The 10,176-nt window shown below is 45.2% G+C and overlaps 1 protein-coding gene across 8 annotated transcripts in view; it reads right to left on the reverse strand.

Annotated features, from left to right (window-relative positions):
* Positions 1–10,176, reverse strand: part of SPPL2B (signal peptide peptidase like 2B) — a 175,053-nt gene that overhangs the window by 89,270 nt on the left and 75,607 nt on the right. For all 8 annotated transcript variants that reach the window (XR_007771331.1, XR_007771330.1, XM_050933741.1 and 5 more), the window contains one exon: positions 6,030–6,119. Coding sequence is in view for 6 of the 8 variants with exons in the window: in XM_050933741.1 (XP_050789698.1) it covers positions 6,030–6,119 (90 nt within the window). In the remaining 2 variants the exon portion in view is untranslated. The remainder of the gene's footprint in view (positions 1–6,029; positions 6,120–10,176) is intronic.

The following is a 10,176-nucleotide window of genomic DNA, read 5'->3' on the forward strand; positions in this document are numbered from 1 at the left end:
GGTTATCCTGGGAAACATGACAACCTCTGATTCCCTGGATAACGAAGCCACTCAGAGGCCACTTGGACAGAAAGAAGGAACTGTTTAACTATTGCCTCAGTATCTGCAGATGACAGTGGAATGTGTATTTGGCCACCTGAAAGGAAAGTGGTGCTGTTTATGGGCTAGGTTGAAAGTTGCAGAAAACAACTTGCCTAACTGCATGCCATATTTTGCACAATATGAGCATAAGGGAGAAAGCCTTAACAAGGGGTGGGATGCTAGATGCAAAGACAGGCTCACCAGTTTGAGCAGACAGCAAGGCATACATTAGAAAATGAAACATCAGGGCAATGGGATGCCTATTGCTCTTATCTTTAGTCTCAGGCCTGAAAATATGCAGCTGTTATGCTGGGGGCAGGGGTGGGGGAAGGAGAAGAATGGATTGCATGCATTGCAGTCTCTTTTATGGGTGGCAGAAGTTGCACATTTGGCAATCCTCATTTTATTGTGTGCGCGCCTTTACACTTTCATAAAAATATACAACTTATGCAAAATTTAGAGATTTTCTCTGTATTATGTATTGCAGATTCTCTATGAATTAATTTTAACATTTTTTATTATTAGTATTTAGCAACCAGAAATAACATAAAGCTTTTAATTAAAACAACAAAGAAACACAGCTTTAAAGTGACACAGTGCAGTGGAGAGCAGCACACAGCAATGGGGGGATTAAGAGCGGGGCTCCAATTCACAGGCGAGAATATGCCTTGCCTCTGCTGCTTCTTCTCTCTTCCAGTGTTGCCTGAGGTGTAGCAGGAGCATTAGATGACTCAAAAGAGCTGGGCTCCCAAGTGCAATTGTCCTCACTTCCCTGAGTTTGGGCCAGGGAGGGGAATGGCAGGGGGGTACAATTGCTGTGGGGGAACATATGCTGGTGTTCTGTACCCTGTATTGTCCAGGGCTGCAGAACATGGTTAAGGGCACTGTATTGTCTGTGTGCCAGCTTGTAGCATGCACCACAGCAGAGCATTCTCTTTCTGTATTGTCTCCAGGAGTTGCCTCTGCATGCCTCTGACCACTGCAACACTGTCTCTGGCTAGCTCCCTGTCATTTTCCCTCTCCAATCTAAAATACAACCTCCAGTTCTCTGTTTACTTTTTTTGGAGGGGTTGGAGTGGAAAGTCATCAGCCATAGAAGGTGAGGGAGGCATGACTGCCTCATCCAGCAATGAAGATGAGATGGCACTTTCAGGGGTGGCCTCATCTGCCCTAGCCTTCTGTTCCTCAAATGTCTTCAATGTGGGGGCTGGCTGGCGAGGGGGAGGTGCGAAACCTTGAATTCCCTATGAGATGGTACTGGTGGTTTGGCAAACTGTTGTTGATAGGCCACCCAGCAGTCCCAATACGGTCACTGTGGTCCATATGGAAGGGAAGGTGCCATACAGGGTTGGTTTTTTCACCGTTGGTGATCAGTACTATCCTCTTTCTGACTCGCCGGAAAGGGTTTCCTGAAGGGGTAAGTTGGTGAATCCCTCACTGAAACAGAGGGGATCGATTGAGCGTCTTCTTCATCCTCCACATCATCCCACTTCGGGGCACCCGCTGAAAATGGATGAGTCTCTTATGGTGATGGAGGACAGTAACCCGGAGACCGGGGTCTTGATACGGAAAGGTGCTCGGTACCACAAAAAGCAGAGACTCTGGTTCATTTGATACCTAAAGATTCTTAGAGTATCAGAATTCCTGAGGTGCCAAGAAGGAATCCTGTACCAACATGGTGGCTGAGGCCACTGTCGCTGAAGCCAACTGTTCCAAGAATGAATGCATCTCAGCTGAAGATGAGGCATTATTGTTTCTTCAGTGCTGAAGATGCCAAATGCACTGGTACTGGCAGTTGGACAGGCTGCATCATTACTGAAAGCTGGGCTGGACACATAGGTACCAATGGCTGGGCCAAACTCAACATGCCCTACGCTTGCTCTCTTTGCTGGTAGAAGGTACCAGGCCCTAACAGAGCCATGTCTTCTCCTTGGAGGAGTACCAGTGGAGGAGTCCTTGGTCTCAACAGTACTCTCTGAGACCACAGACCTGGTCCAGGACCTGGTCCTTTTTGGAGCGGGCTCTTTGATGTGAGTCTCCATGTTCCTCTTTTGGGGAGTCTTCCCATAAGCCTCCAAAGTCTTCCCTTCCTTAGGGAAAGCCTGCCATGAGGTAGAAGAGGCTCTGAATCTGTCTGGGGACAAATGGACAGGGATGTCTCCTAACCCAGTTCTGGTCACAGGAAGTGTTCCATCATGAACATCTTAGCTTGATCTTCCTTGTCCTACACTTGAAGGCTAAGCAGATCTTGCACTTCTGGGAGATGTGGAACTCCCCCAAGCAATGGATGCATTTAGAGTGGCTGTTTCTTACAGATACAGTCTCTCAGCAGGAGAGGCAGTGTTTGAAGCCTAGCGAGCCGGCATGCCCTGACAGGAAAACAAGTTTACCAGAGGGAAAAGGGAGAAGAGAACAAACAATCCCCTCACTACCTATACAATCTAAATAATCTCACAACGAACAACCACTACACTAAATATCTTAACACTCAGGAAAAATAGAATGGGTGAAGCATGCTCATGGTGGACACACTAAGGCTCCATTTCCGGCCAAGGCAGTTGAGAAGGAACTGAGGGTGGGTTGCCCATGCACCCCTATAAAGCTTCAGTGTCTGGCACAAAGAGGCTCAGGGTGCACGTGTGGGGCGAATGGACACTGCCAGCTGAAAGCCTCCAATCAAGTACTCAAGAGGTGCATGTGCAGGTGAAGTGGAGCACCCATAGGGACACTACTTGAAGGAGAGAAGTCAGAACAGCAGCACTGTAATAAACAGAGATAAAGGTAACAAAATCCCTCCTGGGAAGCTGTACTAAATCGCTTCAGCTGTAAGGGGTTAAGAAGCTGAAATAACCTAGCCTAACCAAAAGGGCCAATAAGGAAAGAAGATACTTTCAAATCTGATGTGAGGTGGGTGTTTGTTTCTGCTCTCTTTGTTGTTCCCTCTCTGGACAGAGAGAGACACCAGGCACAACATCTCCTGAAAACATACCTGAAATGATCCATCTAAGATTACAAAGATTGTAAGTAAGGTAAGGAAATGTGTTCGATTATCTTTTGTTTTAGCTTGTGAATTTTCCCTATGCTAAGAGGTAGTTTTATTCCTGTTTTGTAACTGTGACGCTGACTCCAGAGGGGAGTCCTCTGTGTTTTAAATCTTATTATCATCCTGTAAAGTTACCTTCCATCCTGATTTTGCAGGTGTGATTCTTTTACTCTTTCTTTATAAATAAAATTCTTCTTTTAAGAACCTGATTGATTTTTAGTGTCCCAAAGACAAAAGGTTTTGGTCTGTGCTCACATTGCTAACCAATTGGTTGGTATATTATTCTCAAGCCTCCCCAGAAAAGGGGGTGAAGAGGCTTGGGGGATATTTTGGGGGCTTAGGGGTTCCAAGTGATCTTGCCCTGAATTTTTGTTTAAATGACTTGGTGGTGGTGGCGGCGGCGGCAATACCGTCCAAGGACAAGGAAAGGAATTTGCGCCTTGGGGAAGTTTTTAACCTAAACTGGTAGAATATAAGCTCAGGGGGGTTTTCTTGCGGGTCCCCACACCTGTACCCCTGAGTTCAGAGTGGGGAGGGAACCCTTCTGGTCAGGTGCCAACTAGGTTATTTGAGCTTCTTAACCCCTTACAGGTAAAGTGATTTGGTACAGCTTCCCAGGAGGGATTTTATGTTACTCGTATCTCCATGACAAATATAGTGCAATAATAAATTGTAAAGGCAGATATATACCAAGACTCCCTTGAGAGGCTCTTGTAATAGTAGGATTTTATGTTTGTATTTTACATAATTTAGAATAAAGAATAATAAAGTTGCATGTATTAAACATATTGGTGTATGATTTGATCATGTCCTGCCAGCCACCCTTTTTGAATAGCAGAAAGGAATGGCCTAATGGGCCATTGGTAGAGATACATCAACCAGAATTTGTGTCTGTGCTGATTTCAAGGCAGTGACAGATCTTTGAGGGTCACCAACTTGTTGTAGGTTTAGCATTTTAAAATATGTAAAAGAACGCCATGATTGTTTTCTTTTGCATTGCAACTTCATGTTCCTGTTCAAAATGTTCTTTGTAAATTAATTTTGTTTTGTGTGTGAATGAGGAATGTGTGTGTTAAGAGATAAGTGTGAAGGCCATCGCTGAACCAGATGGTCTAGGGAGAAACTGCAGACAGATGGAAGGGCGCCAAGACCCTGCAACACACCCCTATTGAAATGTCAGAGGGCAGATTGATGACTCTAAAGATGAGACAGGCACCTATCAATAGGGACAAGATAGCTGTGATCAAAACCAGCATTGGGTAACTCCCTGAGAGTCTTGATGAAAGAACAAGATAAAGGATGAGAAGGACAATTTAAGAAAACAAGCACTTGTCAAACAACAATTGATTACAGCAATGGTAATCAATGGTGCAAAACTCCTTACAGGTGCAAAACTCTTTGGTCCCAATGAAGGAAAAATCACTATATGAACAGGGTGCCTTGCCATGAGACTTTGAGTTCATCCTGCCCAGACTTCCCCGGAGCATCGTGACACGACTGACGGAACCCAGTTCTTTCCTATCGCTGATCAACCTAGCTGGCCAGTAGGTTGATCCAGACTCTGGACTGGTAACTATAACATTGAATGGCAGGAGAGAGAGAGAGAGAGAGAGAGAGAGGGTGAGTGTGTGAATGCATATGCTAATTGTTGTATCTTCAATAAATGCGGCTTATTACCTTTTCCCCAGAAAAAGATCCTGTGTGCTTCTTATAAGCATAACACTCTGCCTCCCGAGTCCTGGGCTGGGTTTCCTGCTGAGAATCAGGATGTCTTCTACATGCTAACCCTCAGGATTTTGAGTTCTAAAGAGATTCTGGCTTTCCAGGGACAGCTCTTCACTGCCCTCCTCATTCTCCTCCTCTGATGACTCGTGCTGCTTATCCATGGGAGAGGGAAATGCTGGGTCCACAGCTTCCTTGGGTTCAGTAGTGGTGCAACTACTCGAAATCCTGCGCAGCTCCTCAAAAAATGAACAGGTTATATTTCCATGGCCAGTCTGTTTCCTAGCATCCCTGGTTTTAGCATAAGTCCTCTTGAGTTGATCCAATTGTGACCACTTGCAGACCTCTGATCAGCAATGTCCACAAACACATCTTTATTCCATTGGCTGCCCCAAAGAGCTGCTCCACCAATACTTCTCCCCAGATGGTGAGAAGATAAGGCTGCTTGAGGCATGTTGTAAAGGCTGCTGGAATGATATTGCTGCAGTGCCAATATATAGGCATCAAGAAGCAAATGGACCAATTCTAGCACATGCCAAATTTTAGTTAGGGGGAGGGGACATCCAGTCAACTTGACCCCAGTTCAGTAGAGGGCACACAGGTAAACACACAGGTCAGTAATGGATGCCCGCAAAACAGGATGAGACAGCAGTTGGAGGACTGCCAAAGTAGTGTGCAACAGCATTGTGTGCACATGAACTGACCACACTAACTCAACTTGCATCAAACTTAGCACACCTCGAAAGAGGAGTTCAGAGTTTGCAATAAATGCGAAGATGGGGCACGCTAATGAATTACACTGTGTGTATGCAGGTATTTTCATACCAGAGTACCTTGACTTAGCATGGACTGAATCTCTCGTGTAGATAAGCCCATAGATTCAAAACCTTATTAAAAATATTTGAGAACAAGGTGATGGTTTTACTTAGTCACGGTATTTGGGTCAAGCACCAAAGCATTCTAAATCACACCATCTCATTATACCATAAGCCTCTCTGTAGAGAATTTCATTTTTGTGTACACTTAAGACAAAAAAATATAAGCTTATTGGGTTACAGTAACCATTCACTCATTGAGAAAAGTGCCCATCTTAAAAAGCTTCTAAAATGCACTGCAAACACTGCTATGGCACGACATGCTTCAGATGGTATAAGTGAAATTGTTCTATATAAATTGTGCTTACCTTTCCAATATCTAACATGTCAGTGTAGCTGAGCAAAGCCACAGGGATATCAATCTCTTCATATTGGCTCCAGTTACCTTTTGGGGGAGCCTGAAAGTCAGAACAGAAGTCTTTGTAGAGCTGACTGTATTTCTTTAGTAGAGATAAAGGTCTATTTCTAAACATTTGAAAAGTTTTTGAAAGGAACAAGACATATTAACATTTGGGATTATAACAAAATGAGGATCATGCAGAAAATAAATAGAATGCCTAACACAAAACAACAGTAAAAGTTACAAGAGGCCACTTTACTGTCCATAATCATGTGAATCTGTTCTAGTGTTCTTCAGTCTGTGTATGAGACATCAGCATCTCAAACCAAAATCCATTCTGCATAGGCAGGAGAAGCAGATTAATAAACCTTTTCCTCATAACAGATAAAAATAATACAATTTAGGATCATGTGCTGTTTTATGTATGCAAAAGATGGCTACATTCTGACCTTAGTATCACAATATATTTACCAGAACAGAAAAGATCCATTACAAAGACTTGCAAATCATTATCTGTCCATCAAAGAATAACGGTATTTATCTTACAATAGCACCTACAGCCCCCCTGCTCCCCAAATCAACTATAGATCTGATTAATTCTTCATTATTAAAATCGCTTGGGCAAGTTTATAACAGCCATGTCTCACAAAGGCCTCTGAAAACATTAAATGTTTATTTGACTGGAAATGCAAAATATATTTCCAAAATGATATTTTATAGTAAGATTTAAAGACCCAGCACTCAGGTTAACATATTGCTTTAAACAATAAAGACGTGTATCAGCATTTCCCCCAAAGGACAGCATTAAGCTCCAAGAAATTTTGCATGGTGACGTCAGATTCAATTTAACTTTCTGATGACACAAGGGACAACTACCCTGGATTCATGTCCACATTGCGATGCCATTCTCTAGTCATATCCAATATTAAAAGGATTTGTTTTTATAGTTTAACTCATAAAACTGAAAAAAGATGTCAAGGCATCCCTAACAAAATGTCACACTCCAATAAGTCTGCAACCAGACAGATAGCAGCCCCTAAAGGGCATAACAAAAAAAGACAATAAAAAAGAATTAACAACAGTTATGAAAGTTAGGTCTTTGCAATGTGTTGCTCAGGTCCATTCCAATTAGGTGTGTGTATGCCACATGCACAGTCACCAGGAGGTTTTTTCCCCTAGCAGTACCTGTTGGGTCGGCTGTGGAGCCCCCTTGAGTTGCGCCTTCATGGCGCTGCATATAGGGCCCTGCCAACCCGCCACCTCTCCAGTTCCATCTTGCTGGATTACTCTGACAGAGGGGAAGGCAGGTGAATTTGGAATGGACATGAGCAACACATCTTGAAAAACAACAGTTACGAAAGGTAGGTAACCATTTTTCCTTCGGGAACTTGCTCATGTATTGCGATTCCAATTAGGTGACTCCCAAGCCTTACCTAGAAGGTGGGGTTGGAGTTCATGGAATCACTGATTGAAGCGCTGCTCTGCTGAATGTTGCATCACTCCTGGCATGATGGGTGATAGCATAATGGGAAGTGAGGGTGTGAACCGAGGACCACGGCGCTGCTCTACAGATCTCCTGGATCAGGACTTGGGCCAGGAAGGCCGCCAAGGAAGCCTGAGCTCTGGTGAAATGCAGGGGCAGGGACCTTTGGCAGGTCATAGCATGCCCGGATACAGGACATGATCCATGATGATATCCTCTGGGAGGATACCGGGAGACCCCTCACCCAGTCCGCCTCCATGACAAACAGCTGCATCAACTTGTGGAACGGCTTTGTTTGTTTAATATAAAAGGCCTCTGTTTGGGACTACTGGCTTTGGGAAAAAGCCTGGAAGAAATATGTCTTGGCTGGCATGGAAATTCGAGACTGCGTTTGGGAGGTATGATGGGTGAGGCGGAAGCTGCACCGTGTCCTTGTAAAAGATGGTATAGGGAGGGTCAGATGTGAGGGCCTTCAGCTCAGATACCCTCCTGGCAGAAGTATGCGACTAAGAAAGCCACTTTATAACACACAGGAGTGAGCATGTCACTAAGAGCTCAAACAGAGGCCCCATCAGCCTTGAGAACACCAGGTTAAGGTCCCAAGCCGGGGCTGGCCAATGGATTTGAGGATATAGCCTGTCTAGTCCTTTAAGGAAACACTGCACCATCGGGCTAGCGAAGATGGAGCAGCTCCCTTCTCCTGGGTGGAAAGCTGAGATGGCAGCCAGGTGAATCTTTACTGACGAATGTGAAAAGTCCTGCTGTTTCAACTTTAGCAGGCAATCCGTGATAAAGCATGGAGAGCTCTAGTGCCCTCCAGATGAGGCCAGAAAGTTTGACACAGCACATAAACTGCTCTCAGCTCCCTGACATTGATGTGAAGCAACAGTTTCTCTGGAGATCAGAGGCCCTGAATTCTGTGCTCTCTGAGGTGTGCTCCCCACCTCATTTCATAGAATAGAATATCAGAGTTGGAAGGGACCTCAAGAGATCATCTAGTCCAACCCCCTGCTCAAAGAAGGACCAATCCCCAAATGGCCCCCTCAAGGATTGAACTCACAACCCTGGGTTTAGCAGGCCAATGCTCAAACCACTCAGCTATCCCTCCCCACTAAAAAAAAAAAAAAAGAAAAAGAAAAAAAAGGTAATTGTTGGAGATATACCAACCTCCTAGAACTGGAAGGGACCTTGAAAGGTCATTGAGTCCAGCCCCCTGCCTTCACTAGCAGGACCAATTTTTGCCTCAGATCCCTAAGTGGCCCCCTCAAGGGCTGAACTCACAACCCTGGGTTTAGCAGGCCAATGCTCAAACCACTCAGCTATCCCTTCTCCCCTTAAACCTGTTGGTGACCAGACACAACGAGGGGCGTGGTTTGGAGAAGTCGACCCCTGCACATACCATTTGGAGGTCGAGCCACCACTGAAGAGACTTGAGAACCCACAGTGGAAGCGTGACTACCATCTAGGCTGCATCTGCTCGGTCGATATACGGATGCTAGTCAAACCTGGAGAGGTCTGAGTCTGAGCCTCACGTGTTGCACCACATATGTACAAGATGCCATGTGTCCCAGGAGTTTCAAGCAACTCATTGCTGTGGTTATAGGGAATCCTCTGATATCCTGTATGATATCATGAATGGCCTGGAAGCGGGCCTGGGGCAGGGACACTCTGGCCTGTCTTTAGTCTAGCACTGCCCCTATAAACTCATTCTCTGAGTAGGGGTGAGTGTTGACTTTTGAGTCTTTAGGAGAAGGCCCAGTGTGTCGAAAGTGGATCTTATCAGGGTGACTTGTTGATCCACTTGTGTCCTGGAATGGCCCTTCACTAACCAGTCCACGATAAAGGGAATGGGAGATTGCGTTGGGGGGATACGGCTCTGCGAACACCAAATTGAGAATCTCTTCCACTTGACTAAGCAGGTAGTCCTGGTCAATGATTTTCTGCTGCCCAGAAGAACCTCCCTCACGGGATCTGAACATGAGAGCTCTAATGGATTCAACCACGCAGCTTCCAAGCCATGAGATAGAGAGACTCAAGTTTGAGATGCTGGAGCCGGCTGTGATGTTGAGTGATGTCTGGAACTAACGGCAGAGTGATTGGAGTATCCGCTGATAGCTCCAGTAGGACGGTGTATCAATGCTGACATGGACAGGCTGGTGCTACCAGGATTATCAAGGCTCCATTTCTGTGGATTTTGAGGAAGACTTTGTGAACGAGCAGGATAGGAGGGAATGTGTAGAAGAGGTGATCTTTCCATGGAAGAAGAAATGAGTCTGCCAACAAGCCCACGCTGTGGTTCAGGAAGGAGCATTATTGCAGGCACTTCCCGCTGCCCCTTGTGGCGAACAGACAGATCTGGGGAAACTCCCCATTGTTGGAAGATATTGCTTATTATGGCCAGGTGAATGGACCACTCTTGATTGTGAAAAGATCTGCTGAGATGGTCCGCTAGGTTTTTCTGAGATCCGGGGAGATAGCGCATTCAATACTCTCGGAAGCGTCCTATGCAGAACTCCCAGAGCTTGAGGGATTCCTGACATAGGGGAGAGGAGTGTGCTAAAACATCTAAAACAGAGGATCTAAAACATCACTGTTGTATTGTCGATCAGGACTGATATGCATCTGCCCTCCA

This window comes from Gopherus flavomarginatus, chromosome 24 (assembly GCF_025201925.1).
Source record: "Gopherus flavomarginatus isolate rGopFla2 chromosome 24, rGopFla2.mat.asm, whole genome shotgun sequence".
NCBI lineage: Eukaryota > Metazoa > Chordata > Testudines > Testudinidae > Gopherus > Gopherus flavomarginatus.